Source organism: Chiloscyllium plagiosum, unplaced genomic scaffold, assembly GCF_037043375.1.
Source record: "Chiloscyllium plagiosum isolate Xiang-an unplaced genomic scaffold, Cpla_swu_hap1 HiC_scaffold_26, whole genome shotgun sequence".
Taxonomy (NCBI): Eukaryota; Metazoa; Chordata; class Chondrichthyes; order Orectolobiformes; family Hemiscylliidae; genus Chiloscyllium; species Chiloscyllium plagiosum.
The window spans coordinates 251,753-269,310 of NW_028270164.1; the positions used below are offsets into that span (position 1 = coordinate 251,753).

The 17,558-nt window shown below is 40.9% G+C and overlaps 1 protein-coding gene across 1 annotated transcript in view; it reads left to right on the plus strand.

Moving 5' to 3' along the window:
• Positions 1–17,558, plus strand: part of strip1 (striatin interacting protein 1) — a 215,805-nt gene that overhangs the window by 179,168 nt on the left and 19,079 nt on the right. Inside the window, exon 18 of the mRNA XM_087973399.1 lies at positions 3,754–3,820. Within this exon, the coding sequence (XP_087829525.1) occupies positions 3,754–3,820 (67 nt within the window). The remainder of the gene's footprint in view (positions 1–3,753; positions 3,821–17,558) is intronic.

The following is a 17,558-nucleotide window of genomic DNA, read 5'->3' on the forward strand; positions in this document are numbered from 1 at the left end:
AACGTGGAATGATATTTGGGAAAATGCTAGAAGAATTACTATTTGTAACAGAACCCAGGCTATCCAGCTGAAGATACTTCATAGGGCCCATATAGCACCGGTTCGATTGGCAAAATTTAAGGCAGGAGCATCTCCAATGTGTCCTAAATGCAAATTGGAGGTGGGCACTCTTGTACATTGCCTATGGACCTGTCATAAGACCCGTAGATATTGGACTAAAGTAGCAAGTACCCTGACAGAGATTTTAGGAACGGAAATTAAAGTGGACCCTGTATCTCTCCTCTTGGGCTTTTCGAACTTTCCCTCCCTGGACACGTACGGGAAGAGACTATTTTCTATTCTTTCTTTCTGTGCAAGGAAAAATATTTTGGTGAACTGGGCGGCTGAGGGCCCCCCTGGACTTTCAAATTGGCACAGACTAATTATGGAATGTATTCCCCTTGACTTTCTTACAAATATGGTGCACCGAAAGACCGAATTATTTTATAAAATATGGCAGCCCTTTTTGAATTACATAAATACAGATATTTCGGCTATCCTAACAAGGGCTTTTATTTAATTGAGATTACAAACCTGGCTGGTCCGGGGCCCCTCGGGGGAGGAATCCCGCACGAATACGGGTTTTATTATATCTGATGCTAACACATCCCGAGCATGTAAGAGACTTAAATATACACTCTAGTTAGTTGTAGGTTAGATTAGTAGATAGTTGAGTTTTGTTTATTTTTTTTTCTTTTTCTTTTTTTCGGTTCTTTTCTGTTCTTTTCTGTTGTTGTGTTTTTTTCTGTTAAATTTTGGCTATTGTATATTTGAGCTAATTGTATATCAATGTTTATATCTGAGAGTTTTGTTTATTTTTGTAAACTTGTAAAAATGTTAAATTTCTAATAATATCTATATAAAAAAAAATAGTACTTGCACATGAAACAAAGCTAAAATGTAGAAGCAGCAGATAATCAGAAAGGTTAACAGAATGTTGGCCCTTATTTCAAGGGCGTTGTAATGTAAAAATAGGGAAGTCTTACAGCAACTATGCAAGGTGCTGAGATCATATCTGGATTACTGATGAGTAGTTTTAATCCCTTTTTTAATCAGTTCATGGGCTGTGGGTGATATTGTGCAGGTCAGCATTTATTGCCCATCCCTAATTGCCCAGAGGGCAGTGAAGAGTTAACCATGTTGCTGTGGATCTGGAGTCACACGTAAGCCAGACCAGGTAAGGATGGCAGTTTCCTTCCGAAAAGGACATTAGTGAACCAGATGGGTTTTTCCAACATTCAACAATGGATTTATAGCCGTTAGTAGACTCTTAATTCTAGTGTTTTAATTCTGTGCAAAATCCACATCTGCCATGACCAGATTTGAACCTGGGTCCCCAGATCTCTTGATAAACAGTCCAGTGGTACAGCTTCACAACCGCCTAATAAAGGAACAGCACTTTGAAAGTTGGTGCTTCCAAATAAACCTGTTGGGCTATAACCTGGTGTTGTGTGATTTTTAACTTTGTCCACCCCAGTCCAACACCAGCTCCTCTAAATAAGTCCAGTGGTAATATCACTAGCACATATCATTTTATTGGAGGCAGTTCATAGAAGGTTCACTAGGATGATCCATGATAGGGAGCTGTTGTCTTATGAGCAAAGGCTAAGTAGGTTGGAGCTCTACTCATTGGAATTTAGAAGAATGAGAGATGATCGGAATAGGATAAAAGATTATTAAGGGGCTTGACAGGATAAATCGTGAGGAGATGTTTCCCCTTAAGGGAGACTCTCAGAATAAGGGCTGCCAATTTAAGACTGAGATGAGGAGAAATTTCTTCTCTGAGACAGTTGAAAGTCTTTGGAACTCCTTGCCATCAGAGAGTTGATGGAGTCCTTGTCTATATTTATGGTTGAGATAGATTCTTGATCGCTAGGGAATAATAATTGGCTTTATTGTCACATGTATTCACATGAGTGCAGTGAGAAGTCTACAAGTCGCCACTTATAGTGCTATCTTGTTACAAAGGTACCTATGTACAGGAAAAAAATAGAAAAATAAAGAAATAAAAATTCCAACATTACAGACCTTTGCACCATCTTAGGTACAAAACTACAAAATCCTGGGAATAAATTAGAGAAATAAGGAAATATAAAGTTTAGAATTAAGGCAAAATGCAAGAAAGTGGGTGTGAAGCATGTCAATTCAGCCATGATCTATTGGACAGTAGAGCAAACTCATGAGGCTGATTATTCTACTGCCGTTCCTATTTCTTATGGTGAGCAATACACTTCCTACCTCCCCAAAGACTTACCACCATCCATAAAGCACAAGTTAGAGCTGCCAGGATGAAGACATTGCAATACTGTCTGATCAAAGTTGTCCATTGTTATGCTTGACTGGGGTAACATGCTGGAAATCTTCTATTCTTGGAATTGGCATAAAGGTAAAAGAATTTTATAAGTGCATAGAACTCCCCCATTTAAAATGGGACTGTCAGACCCAGGTTGTCAGAAAGCACAGACCAGGTGTCTGTACTTAATAAGGTTTACTGTTTATTATAAATAAATGAACTCTAGCTACAGGCAAGCAACTATGATCAGTCTGCACATAAGTCAAGTGGATAGAAGTCTAATTCCCTTATAAACTCCAAACTCCCCTCATCCCCACCAATAGCACACAATTGGAAACAGACAAATGGAAAAAAAAAGTATATTTTATGGGGCAGGGGGACAAACTGGGAAAGCAGTTCAGTGATCCCTGTTCACAGTTTTATTATAAACCTTGTGCTGATTAGACATCTGCCTCTTAAACTACCTTCTACTTTGCCTCCTGCAAACAAGTGAAGGCACAGAGTGACTGGTTCACACTTATAAAGGTTTCTGACTTACTGATTAAAATTACTGCTTACAGCCATTGCAAAAGTAAAAGTATACTGTTTTCTCCAGGCTAAGAAGAACGATTTTACCATAGAAACAGTTCTTGAAGTTACACAGAATCTGATAACTTCTCACTAACCCATTCAGCTCCAAGCTGTTCAGCTACCTGAGAGCCAATTTCATATTTGTTAGCAGGCAAAAAAAACTTTTGTAATCAATTATTGGTCTGTGATTTAGTGACCAATCAGCTTTTTGTTGTTGGCTGAATCACCATTTGTACACACTGTGGCTACAGCTCGTCGACACCTTATACCTTGCTTGAACTGGCACTGTGTAAATGGCAGTTATAATGAGTGTCAGATTGCTTGTTTTCAAACAGGCAGAAATCCCTCAGTAGTCCTTGGTTTTTAAAACAGTTATTTTTCTGTTTCACTCCACAATAAAAAAATACAGATAAATAGAGACAGTCTTTCCAATATCTCATCGACCACTTGATGTGTGAGTTTGTACTGCCACTAGTGCGAATGGTTGAATTGTATGCCATCTACACAATGCACTTCAATTATCTGTACCCTTTTTGAAAATGCTTTCAAAATCCCTTCATCTCAACTACCTAGGATGAAGGAAGGAGGCAAGCTCACTTCTCTATCACACATTATTGTACAGCAGTGCAGTGCTATTCCATTTGCACTAAAATATCAGTCTTGATTATATTCTGAATCTCAGCAGTGGGCCCTGGAACTCATGATCTTCTACTTCAGTTCAAAATATTGCCACTGAAAAATGGCAAACAGCATACTCCCAGGAAAAAAAACAATGTTATGGGGATTCATTAAAATTAGATTTCAAACTCACGAATTTATTAATTTCTTCATTCATTTCCAAATCTCTGCAGTATTTCGGTTCTGGATTTCCCATACTGTGTTGTACATGAACTCCCTGAACTGACGGCAGAGAGCTTGGTAAGTAAGCATACATGTAATCTGAAGTGCTTTCTGTTTGACCTTCCAAGAAGGATGACAAGGGCTGGATGTTTTTGCGTAACACACGAGATTTCAAAAGATGCAAACTTCCTTGATGTACAATTGAAATATTTTTTAAGTGAAAAATTTGTAAACATTATTGTATGTGGATAGAATACACATGGTCCTATTATAGTCAGAGAGATGCACAGAAACAGACCCTTCAGTTCAACTTGTCCATGCCGAACAGATATCCTAAACTAATCTAGTCCGATTTGCCAGCACTTGGCGCATATCTCTTCAAGCCCTTCCTATTCGTACACCCATCCAGATGCTTTTTATATGTTGTGATTGTACCAGCCTCTACCACTTCTTCTGCCGGCTCATTCCATACATGCATCGCCCTTTGCATAAAAAAGTTGCTCCTTTGGTCCCTTTTAAATCTTCCCCCCCCCTCACCATAAACCTGTGCTGTCTAGTTCTGGACTCCCTCACCTCAAGACCCTGTCTATTCACTGTATTCATGCCCCCATGATTTTATAAACTTCTATAAGGTCACCCCTTATAGAGCCAGCCTATTCCACATCTCCCTATAGCTCAAGTCCTCCAACCTTGGCAACATCCTCCTAAATCTTTTCTGAATCCTTTCAAGTTTTCCAACACCCCTCCTATAGGAGGGAGACCAGAATTGCACACAATATCCCAATAGTGGCCCAACCAATGTCTTGTACAACTGCAACATGACTTCCCACCTCCGATTCTCAATGCTCTGACCAATAAAAGAAAGAATACCAAACGCCTTCTTTACTATCCTATCTAGCTGCAACTCTACATCGAAGGAACTATGAACCTGCACTCCAAGGGCTCTTTGTTCAGCAACAGTCCCGAAGACCTTACCATTAAGTGTACAATTCTTGCCCTTTCAAAACACAGAACCTCACATTTACCTAAACTAACCTCCATCTGCCACTCCTCAGCCAATTGGCCCATCTGATCAAAACCCCATTGTACTCTGAGGTAACCTTCTTCGCTGTTCACTAAACCACCAATCTTGATGTCATCTTCAAACTTAATAACTATACCTCCTATGTTCACATGCAAATAATTTATATAAATGATGAAAAGCAATGGACCCAGCACTGATGCTTGGGGCACATCAATTCTTGCGGTGCACCGCTGGTCATAGGCCTCTACCATAACCCTCTGCCTTCGAGACAGTTCTCATTCTCCCTATGTTCTGTGTGCTGTAACCTTGCGAGACAGTCCAGTCTACCGTGAAGAATGTAAATCTTACCATGTAAACCTGTCCCTTAGGATCCCTTTGAACAACTTGCCTATCACCGATGAGCTCACCAACTTTCTTAAATAGTGGCATCGTGTAAGCCAACCTCCAGTCTTCTGGCACTTTACCTGTGACTATCAGTGATAGAAATATCTCAGCAAGGGGCCCAACAATCACTTCCCACAGAGTTCTTGGGTACACCTGATCAGATCCTCGGGATTTATCCACCTTTATGCACTTTAAGACCAGTACCACCACCTCAGTAATATAGATCTTTCTCAAGATGTCACCATCTATTTTCCCAAATTCTGTATCTTCCATGTCCTTCTCCACAGTAAACACTAATGCAGAATACTCATTTAGTATCTCCCCATCTCCTGCGGTTCCACACATAGGTTGCCTAGCTGATCTTTTAAGGGGTCCTACTCTCTCCCTGGTTACCCTATTGTCCTTAATGTATTTATAAAATCCCTTTGTCTTTTTGCCAAAGCTATCTCATGTCCCCATTTTGCCCTCCTGATTTCCCTCTTAAGTATACTCCTATTGCTATTATACAGTTCTAAGGATTCACTGTATCTCTGCTGTCTATATCTGACATAAGCTTCCAACTTTTTCTTAACCAAAATCTCAATTTCTCTAGTCATCAAGCATTCCCTACATCTACCTGCCTTTCAACCTAACAGGAACATATTGTCTCTGGACTCTTGTTATCTCACTTTTGAAGGCTTCCCTTTTCCAGTCTTCCCTTTACATGCGAGCATCCATCCCCAATCAACTTTTGGCTTTCCTCCAATTTAGAACTTTAACTTTTAGATCCAGTCTATCCTTTTCCATCACTACTTTAAAACTAATAGAATTGTGGTTGCTGGCCCTAACATGCTCCCCCACTGACACCTCCGTCACTTGCCCTGCCATATTTCCCAAGAGTAGGTCAAGTTTTGCATCTTCTCTAATAGGTACATCTACATACTGAATCAGAAAGTTTTCTTGAACACAGTTAACAAATTCCTCACCATCTAAATCCTTAACACTGTGGCAGTCCCAGTCTGTGTTTGGAAAGTTAAAATCCCCTACCATAACTATCCTATTATTCTTACAGATAGCTGAGATCTTCTTACAAGTTTGTTTCTCAATTTCCCTCTGACTATTGGGAGAATCTATGGTACAATTACAATAAGGTGATCATCCCTTTCCTATTTCACAGTTCCACCCAAATTACTTCCTTGGACGTATTCCCAGGTATATCCTCCCTAAGTGCAGCCTTAGTGTTATTCCATATCAAAAACGCCACACCCTCTCCTCTCTTGCCCCCCCTTACTATCCCCCTATAGCATTTGTATCCTGGAACATTAAGCTGCTAATCCTGTCCATCCCTGAGTCATGTCTCTAATTGCAATGATATCCCCTGCCTAACCATGTCCTGAGTTCATCTGTCTTCCCTGTTAGGTCTCTTGCATTGAAATAAATGCAGTTTAATTTATGAGCCCCACCTTGTTCTCTGCTTTGTTCCTGCCTGCCCTGAATGTTTGACTTGCTCTTTTCCTAATTGTGGAGAAAGTGAGGTCTGCAGATGCTGGAGATCAGAGCTGAAAATGTGTTGCTGGAACAGGAATCCTGAAGAAGGGCTTATGCCCGAAACGTCGATTCTCCTGTTCCCTGGATGCTGCCTGACCTGCTGCGCTGTTCCAGCAACACATTTTCAGCTTTTCCTAATTGTACTAGTCTCAGATTGATCGCTTTCCTCATTATCTCCTTGAATCCCTCTCCCCACCCACCTTACTAGTTTAAATCAACCCCCCCCCCCCCCACCCAAACCCCAAGCCGCCCTAGCAAATCTCCCTGCTTAGTCCCCTTCCAATTCAGGTGCAAACCGTCCTTCTTGTATACATCACTTCTACCCCAGAAGAGATTCCAATGATCCAAGAATGTGAACCCTTCACCCCTGCAATAGCTCATCAGGCATGTGTTCATTAGATCTATCCTCCTATTCCTACCCTCACTAGCTCCTGGCACCAGAAATAATCCAGATATTACTACCCTCTAGGACCTCCTTTTAAGTTCCTGCCTAACTTGCTATATTCTCCCTGCAGAATCTTATCCTTTTGCCTTCTTATGTCGTTAGTTCCAATGTGGACAATGACCTGCTGGTCCCACTCCCTTTGAGAATATTCTACACTCTCTCTGAGATATCCTTGATCCTAGCACCCGGGAGGAACACACCTTTCTGATCTCTCGCTGTCAGCCATAGAAATGATTGTCTGTGCCTCTGACTAGAGAGTCCCTGTCACAGTTAGTCGCTTGGAACCTGGCGTACCCCTTGTTACATCAGAGCTAGTCTCAGTACCAGAAACTTGGCTGTTCATGCTACATTCCCCTGAGAGTCCATCAGTTTCTACATTTTCCAAAATAGCATACTTGTTTAAGATGGAGATAGCCACAGGAGACTCTTGTACTACCTGCCTCCCACTCCAACCCATTGACCTGACTGTATAATTGTTTTTTCTCCCTTCCTGTAACTGCCATCCACCACACACTCTAGCTCTTGTAATTTCCTTATTGCCTCTAATTGTGCTGCAACCAATCCATGCAATCTGATAGGATTCGTAACCAAACATACTTACTGCAGACATAATCATCAGTAACATGGAAACTCTCCCTAATCTCCTACTTACGACAGGAGGACCACATCACTCTACTCAAAGCCATTTTTGCACCTTAATAATCTAGAGATCCAGTAGACCTTCCGGACATTAAAAATTACCAGTTAAGCTCGCTTTTGATCTACGTGAGTGATTGGATTTGTGGGGACCCTCTTTCAATATGGCTAGATATCGAAGCCTCCCAGGCAAGGTGCCCCCTTACCAGTTTGCTGTTTTTGGACAAGGTGAGGACAGTTAGGGAATATTGCCATAACCCAATAGTCATCAATACTGTTAAAGCATGGTGGGCAATTCGGCAGAGGGAAGGTAATATTGGTAAAACATCTTTGTTTACACCTTTAGCGGGTATACTGGGTTTTCAACCGGGTATGATAGATTCAGGATTTAAATGTTGGGCAGCTAGGGGCATACCTTGCATGGGTGATTTATTTGCGATGTAATGATGTCCTTCGATTAATTAGTGCGGAAGTACGAGTTACCTAATAGAGACCTCTTTTGTTTTTTTTTCAAGTTAGGGATTTTATTCAAAAAAAGACCACACTTTTGATGGATCCCTACAAATTTGATATAGAAAGAGGGGTACTAAAAGCTAAGAGTACACTCTCTGTCAGTACTTTATGTCACCAATTGGGGGGTGCCACCTCAGATGAGTCTGATTGACTCTGACTCTGCAAGATGTGGGAAAGAGTGCTGGGTGTTGAAGTTTCTTCAGAGGCATGGAAGGATATTTGGGAGATTGCAAGGAAGATATCAATTTGCAATAGGACCCATGCTTTACAGTTGAAGATTCTCCACAGGGTCCACTTAGCCCCAGACCGTTTGTCAGAATTTAAACCAGGGATATTTTCAGCATGTCCCAAGTGCAAGGTCTGCACGGGCACTCTTACCCATTATCTTTGGTCTTGTGACAGGCTTCAAACATGTGAAGTGCTGTGGTGGCTGCAATGGAGAGGATTTTAGGTGTAGGGATAGAGAAGGACCCTACTACTCTCCTGTATTTCCTGCAGACGCACATAAGAAAAAAAAACTTTTCAATATTCTTACGTTCTGTGCAAGGAAGAATATCTTGCTAGGTTGGATATCCGAAAAACCCCCAGGCCTATCAGGTTGCCGGAAGATTGTTATGGAGCATATTCCTCTTGATTTTCTCACAAATATGGTACACCACAAAACTGAGAATTTTTACAAGACATGGCAACCCTTTTTGAAATACCTGGACACAGATTTATCTGCCACATTAACAAGGGCTTTTATATAGCCGTAACGATTGTGTTTCATGAGTCCAATATCCAGGGAGGAACTGTGAATGTATGAGTGTTTTGTTTGGCTGGGCTGAGTTATTACTGTTATTTGTTTGTTGTTAGGTATTTATTTATTTAGTTAAATAGCTAGTTTAGGGTTTTTTAAATTAATTTTAGACTTGTTTATATATGTTTATACATTCGTATAGGAGGGTGGGTTGGGGAATTTTTTTTTATTATTTGGGTTTAGTTTTATACTGTTTTGAATTGCATTGTTTTGTATTTGTTGTAATATTTAAAAATCTATTTTTCTTAATAAAAATATAATTTATAAAAAAAAATCTACAGATCAGAAAATAGCCCAGTCTTACTGCTCTACTAAACACTGTTCCAGGCTAAGTTAGTACCTTTGTTTTATACTTTTCAATTTTAATCAATAAAACATATAACCAAAAAGAACCCACTCTACTCACTATTGTCAATTCTTGAAAGACTTGTCCAATGTTAAATGTAATTTCTCCCATGTGGAAAATAAATGAGTACCTTGATGTCTTTGTATTTTTAAAAACACTTCAATTGTCTGCAGCATTAAATTATTTTATTTATGTAATTCATGGGTAATATATGAAATTTTGCAGCAAACAAAGTAAAATATTTCAGAGCCTCTAATCAGTAAAATAACTTAAAACAAGTTAATTCGTTATTTTGGAGGGACGAATAATACAGTACTAAAATGACATAAATTCGATTGTACTATTTTGAAGGTGTGCAGGAATAAATAAACTTCTTGATGTGTACAGGCACATAAGTGAAGGTGGTAGAATTGATTGATAAAACTGACTTAAAAATAGACACTCTCTGTTAAGACCTAGGAAAGGTCGCAGGTAGGGATGTTCAGGGGAGATTTAATAGAAGCATTTACAGTTATGAGAATAAATGAGAAAATCTTTCCAGTGATAGAATAGTAATCAAAAGAACCAGAAAAAACATGACAATTTATTTGCTACAGCAAATTGTTTGTGATTTGGAATACTCTACTTCCTCAATGTCATCAGCTCTCCCTCAATTTGAGGATGATATCTACTTTAGTGATAAGTTTACATGCAGAAACATAAAAGTTGAACATAAAAGTAGGCTCTGCCATTAAACAGGATCATGGTTGATCCAATATGCCTCACTTTGGAAAAACACAGCAGGCCAGGCAGCATCCGAGGAGCAGGAGAATCGACGTGTCAGGCATATAAGCCCTTCTTCAGGAATGCCCGAAACGTCGATTCTCCTGCTCCTCGGATGCTGCCTGGCCTGTGTTTTTTCAGCACCACATTTTTCAACTCTGGTACTCCAGCATCTGCAGTCCTCACTTTTTCCAATATGCCTCACATCCATTTTCCTGCACTTTCCACGTTATCCTTAATTCCCTATTGGTTGAGAATCTATTTATCCCAACCTTATAAGAACAATGAACCCACAGCTCTCTGTGGCAAGGAATTGCAAAGAAACAACTCTCTGAAATTCCACTTCATCTTGGTTTTAACTTGGTACCCCTTTATTCCCAGAGTATGTCCCCAGTTGTAGATTCTCCAGTGAGGGGAAACTTCCTGTCAGCATTTACCCTGTCAAGTCTTAAGAATTCGATATGTTTCAATGAGATTTTTTTCTCATTCATCTAAACTCCAGTGAGAGTCCCAACCCATTTAGCTTTTACTCATAAGGCAATCTCTCCAGACCAGGGGTCATCTGAGTGAACTTTCCCTGAATTGCTTCCAATGAAATGATATCTTTCCTTAAATAAGGGGAAGAAAACTTCTGATGTGGTCTCACCACTACCTTGTGAAATTGCAGTAATATATCCCTACTGTTATATGCCAACCACCTTGAATGAGGGCTAACATTTTATTAGCCTTCCTGGTTAGCTGCGGCACCTGTGTGCTAGCTTTCTGTGTTTTATGCACCTGTACCCCCAAGTCTTTAGCTACCAAATGTGTCTACCTCCTTTGCAAAAATACTTAAATGTTTTGCCGTCAACCACATCATGTGGTAGTGAATTTCACAGACTCATCCTCTCTCTGGATGAAAAAAGTTTATTCACGTCACAATCCTTTATCTTAAACTATGGTCCCTTGTTCCGGACTCCCCCACCATCGTGAACATCCTGACTCCAACTAACTTATCTAGCCCTGTTAGAATTTTATAGGTTTCTACAAGATCCCCCTCGTTCTTCCAAACAAGAGTAATTACAATGTTAACCAATTCAATTTCTCCTCAGCTGTCAGTCCTACCATTCCCAAGAATCCATTTGGGAAAAAAACCTTCACTGCTCTCCCTCTTTAATGAGAACATCCTTCCTCAGATAGGGAATCAACTGCACACAATATTCCATGTATGGTCTCCCCATGTCCCTTCTAAATCATTAATACATATTGTGAATAGTTAGAGTCCTAATACCAATACTTCTGGTATTCCACTAGTCACTACCTACCATTCAGAAAAAAGCCTCTTTATTCCTGCTCTTTGTTTCCTATGTATTATCAATTTTTTAATCCATCTCAGTACATATACAGTGAGAAGAGGTAGGTTTTAAGATGAGGAGAAACTACTTCTGTCAGGGTTGTGAATGTATGGAACTCACTGCCTCAGAGGCAGTGGAGGAAGAATCAATCAACAGATTCAAAAAAAGACATAGATACGTTTTTGATGATAAAGCAGGATAAAGGGCAATGGGGAGAAGGCAGGAAAGTGGAATTGAGACCAGTATAAGATCAGTCATGATAGAACAGCTGAATTGTCTACTGCTCCTAATTCTTACATTGTTCCACCTCATATATGTATAGAACAAGTTGGGATTTTCCTCAATCTTGTTTGCCAAGGCATTTCATGGCCTCTTTCAGCCCTACTACTGTTTTGTTAAAGTCCTTTCCTGCTAAAGGTTTCCTGAGCTGTTTGAAATCTGAAGGCATTGGCCAATCTTGTTCATAGCCTCAAGCTGTTCAGCTTCCTGTGATTTCAATAATTAGTCATTAGTCCACAGATCATTAGTGGTAATGGTAATGTTGGGGAAGGCATTAAACAGAGAATTAGAGATGCAAGAAATAAAGATACAGGTGTAACTTGGTGACTAATCTCCATATAGACCGAACAAATCAAATTAGTAACAGTATATGGGTAAGTATAGGCTTAGTGGTGTTATCGCAGGACTGTAAATCCTGAGACTCGGGTAATGTTTGGGGGACCCAGGTTAAAATCATGCAGATGATGGAATTCATTTGAATTGAATTCACTAAAAATCTTAGAATAAGGTTCTAATAATGACCATGAAACCATGTCAGAAAAACCCATCTGCCTCACTAATATCTTTTAGGGAAGGAAACTGCATTCTTTACATGGTCTGGTCTACATGCGACTCCAAACCTACAGCCAGGTGGTTCAAGTTTCAGTAGGAAATTACTTCGGGAATATACAGCACAATTCCTTAAGTTTCAGAATATTCATGGACAAAGCCGAAAGTATTCCTAAAGGAAGAGTGCGAAATTGGGAGAAGGCCAACTAAAGCAAACTTTGGCAGGAGCTGGGGAATGTGGATTTTGGAGCAGCTGTTTGATGGTAAATCTGTATTTGATGTGTGGAAGGTGTTTAAAGAGGAGATTGATGCGAGCGCAGGACAGACATGTCTCTGTGAAAATGAGGGATAGAAATGACAAGATTAGGGAACCATGGGTGACAGGTGAAATTGTGAGATTAGCTAAGAGGAAAAAGGAAGCATACATAAAGTCTAGACGAAGCTTTGGAAGAACATCGGGAAAGTACGACCAACCTAAAACGAGGAATTAAGAGGGCTGAAAGGGGTCATGAAATATCTTCAGCAAACAGGGTTAAGGAAAATCCCAAAGCCTTTTATTTGTATACAAGGAGCAAGAGGGTAACTAGAGAATGGGTTGGTCCACTCGAGGGCAAAGGGAAATTATGCATGGAGTCAAAGAAAATGGGTGAGATTCTTAATGAGTACTTTGCATCAGTATCCATTGAGGAGAGGGACATTTTTTTTTTAGATTAGATTAGATTAGATTACAGTGTGGAAACAGGCCCTTCGGCCCAACAAGTCCACACCGACCCGCCGAAGCGAAACCCACCCATACCCCTACATTTACCCCTTACCTAACACTACGGGCAATTTAGTATGGCCAATTCACCTAACCTGCACATCTTTGGACTGTGGGAGGAAACCGGAGCACCCGGAGGAAACCCACGCAGACACGGGGAGAACGTGCAAACTCCACACAGTCAGTCGCCTGAGTCGGGAATTGAACCCGGGTCTCTGGCGCTGCGAGGCAGCAGTGCTAACCACTGTGCCACCGTGCCGCCCACTAACATGATGGATGTTTAGGTTAAATGTTTAATTATTCTAGGTCAAGTCAGCATAAGGAGGGAAGAAGTGTTGCGTATTCTAAAAGGCATTAAGGTGGACAAGTCTCCAGGTCCAGATGGGATCTATCCCAGGTTACTGAGGGAAGTGAGAGAGGAGGTACCTGGGGCTTTAACAGATATCTTTGCAACATCCTTGAACACTGATGAGGTCCCAGAGGACTGGAGAATTGCTAATATTGTCCCCTTGTTTAAGGGTCGCAAGGATATTCCAGATAATTTATAGACCTGCGAGCCTGACATCAGTGGTAGGAAAGCTGATCAAGAAGATACTGAGGGATAGGATCTATTTATATTTGGAAGATTATGGGCTTTCAGCTAGTGTGGGAATTGAATATGCACTGTTGGTGTGTCTCTGTATCACAAACTAGTGTTCAATATATTTTTTGGCATGCTGTCAGTAATTGTAAAAGTAAACCAGAATGACAGATGTGCAATTTGAATGTACATACCAATTTTGGGATTTAGAATTTTGTGGGCAGCACGGTGGCACAGTGGTTAGCACTGTTGCCTCACAGCGCCAGAGACAGGGGTTCAATTCCCAACTCAGGCGACTCTGTGTGTGGATCAGATTACAGATTACATTACAGTGTGGAAACAGGCCCTTCGGCCCAACAAGTCCACACCGACCCGCCGAAGCGAACCCACCCATACCCCTACATTTACCCCTTACCTAACACTACGGGCAATTTAGCATGGCCAATTCACCTGACCTGCACATCGTTGGACTGTGGGAGGAAACCGGAGCACCGGGAGGAAACCCAAGCAGACACTGGGAGAACGTGCAAACTCCACACAGTCAGTAGCTGAGGCGGGAATAGAACCCGGGTCTCTGGCGCTGTGAGGCAGCAGTGCTAACCACTGTGCCACCGTGCCGTGGAGTTTGCACATTCTCCCAGTGTCTGCATGGGTTTCCTCCCACAATCCAAAAAAGTGCAGGTTAGGTGAATTGGCCATGCTAAGTTGCCCGTAGTGTTAGGTGAAGGGGTAAATGTAGGAGAATGGGTGGGTGGCGGGTCAGTGTGGACTTGTTGAGCCGAAGGGCCTGTTTCCATACTGTAAGTAATCTAATCTAAAAACAAATCATAGAATCCCTGCAGTGCAGATTTAGGCCATCCAGCACATTGAGGCTGCACAAACCTCAGCAGCATGGTTTTATGCAGGGAAGGTCATGTCTTACCAACTTAATAGAATTACTTGAGGAAGTGACAATGTTGATTGAGGGAAGGACTGTAGGTGTCATATACACTGACTTCAGTAAGATGTTTAATAAGGTTCCCCATGGTAGGCTGATGGAGAAAGCTTCTTGTGGATGGTGTCAATTTTCCTGAGTTTTATTGGAGCTGCATTGATCCAGGAAGGTGGGGAGTATTCTAGCACACTCTGACTTGTGCCATGAAGATGGTGAACAAGCTTTGTGGAGTGAGGAAGTAAGTTTCTTGCTGCAGAATTCCTAGCCTCTGACCTGCTTTTGCAATCACTATATTTACAGTCTGGTTTGTCTAGTTCAGTTTCTAGTTCAGTGATAAACATGTTGATAGTGGAATATTCAGTGATGGTAACGCCATTGCATTGTTAGATTGTATCTTAATGGAGATGAACATTGCCTGGCATTTGTTTAATGTGAATGTTGCTTGCCAGTTTTCACCTATCCTGGATATTGTCCCCACCTTGCTGCATTTGATCATCCACTGCTTCAGTATCTGACCAGTATTTTAGGCATTAATGCTTTATCTACCAAATCAAATGAACTTAAAATATCCTACAGTTTTCCTTTCCTTGAACTTATCATATTTCAGTGGCAAGGAATTTCCACAGATAATAGATTCCAACTTTGAGTTTCCGAGCCAAGTTTTATCCCATCTGTACACATCTCATTTGCACTTTCCTTTGGTAATAATCTCTTTAGGAGTTTGCAAGTTCTGTGTCTGTATGGGTTTCCACCGGGTGCTCCGGTTTCCTTCACAGTGCAAAAATGTGAAGGTAGGTGAATTGGCCATGATAAGTTGCTGCATAGCTTCCAGGAATGCAAGTTGGGTGGATTAGCCATGTCAAATTTGGGGTTGCAGAGATGGGGGTTGGGTGGTGTGTGGGGGAGGGGGGACATGGTGAGGGGAGATACAGGATATCTGTGTGGCATGCTCTTCAGAGGGTTTGTGCAGCCTCAATGTGCTGGATGGCCTATATCTGCACTGTAGGGATTCTATAATTCTAAACCCCAAGATTGGTATGTACATTCAAATTGCACATCTGTCATTCTGGTTTACTTTTACAATTACTGATAGTATGCCGAAAAATATAATGAACACTATTTTGTGATACAGAGTCACACCAGCAGTGCATATTCAATTCCCAAACTAGCTGAAATTGCCATGATGTTCCTGGCAGTCTCAACCTCTCCCCTCACTTGAGATGTGGTGACCCTCAGGTTAAACCACCACAATCAGCTGTCTCGCTAACGAGAGAGCAACTCTATCGTCCTCAAGGACTATGGCGATTTTACCTTTTAGAGCAATGCTTCAACTCTTGTTGCCACATCAAAATCAGTGCATCAAGATTTTGTGAAAAGTCTGTAAATAACTCAAATTTATTTCTTCAAATATATCATTACCAGTGAAATCGTGGTAACTGTCAACCCTTGATCTAGTTTTGCACAGCTCAAAATGCTTTTTGTAGCTGCAACTCATTTTGAAGGATTCACCCTATAATGTTAATTGTTTTTCCACGCTTCAATTAACTTCCGCAGCAACATTCCCCCATTCTTTAGCTGATGGTACTGAATGAAGACATCTTGGACGGTCTATGAGAACAGTGATTTAGAAGTTACTGGACTGCTAATCTAGAGTTTAGATCTGGGTAGTGATGGAAAAGCACAGCAGGTCAGGCAGCATCCGAGGAGCAGGAAAATCGACGATTCGGGCAAAAGCCCTTCATCAGGAGTAGAGGCGGGAAGCATCCAGGGTGGAGAGATAAGTGGGAGGGTGGGGGGGGTGTGCTGGGGAGAAGGTAACAAAGAGTACAATAGGTGAATGGGGGTGGGGATGGAGGTGATAGGTCGGAGTGGAGGGTGGAGCAGATAGGTGGGAATGGAGATTGGCAGGTAGGACAGGTTATGAGGATGGTGCTGAGCTGGAAGGTTGGAACGGAGGTAAGATGGGGGGAGGGGAAATGAGGAAACTGGTGAAGTCTCGCTGCTAATCTAGAGCTCTAACCTAACATTCTTGAGACTTGGATTAGAATCTAACCACAGTAACTGGAAAATCTTTATTCAGTACAATCTGGAATATAAAATAGCTAGTCTAATTGGAATTATATATCCATTATTGATTGTTTTAAAACCCATGAGGTTCATTTATTGTCCTTTGAAAAAGAAAATCTGTCATCCTTACCCTGGTCCAGCATATGTGCAGATGTAATAGCAATGTGGCTAACTCTTCACTACGCTCTGAAAACCCGAGCAAGCCACTTTGTTCAAGGGCAATTAGGGATAAGCAAATTCCAGCCTTGCCGAGGACAATCACATTCCATTTATAAGAAATTGTCAAAAGGCAGTTTTATATTTTTCTGAAGACTAATTTTAAAATTTGTACAAAGAAAAATTTATTGATATGCCTCGATGGAGTAGTACATTGGAAATCAAACCCCTTTATTCCCAGGGCCATCACAAAACGTAAAGATTTTGTCAAAGTGTGCAATATCTCCAATTTACCTGTCTGGTGGACTCAGGTTAACAGAAAACATAGACCAGGTTTCTGTACTTCACAAGAGTTACTATTTAATACAAATAAATAAAGTATAGCTGAACAACTATGAGCTGTTGACATGTAGGTTTGACTCTGACATCTTTCTAAAACCTTCCTACACATAGACAAGCAAAAGATCACTGGTGCTAAGAATAGAAGGGAAGTAAAATACTGGGGAAACAATTCAATAACACCAGTTTTCAAGATTTGATTGGAGTTAAAAGGAAATCCAAGTCCTTCAGAACCCTGATCTTTTCCTTCAGGTTTTCTTGCCTCTTCACAGGTGACACAGAGCAAATTATAAAGTCTCTAACTTGCTGGTTAATGGCAAAACTTTACAAAAACTGGTAGCTTTAGTATTTTAATGGAAGGAGAGAGACAACACCTGCCCTT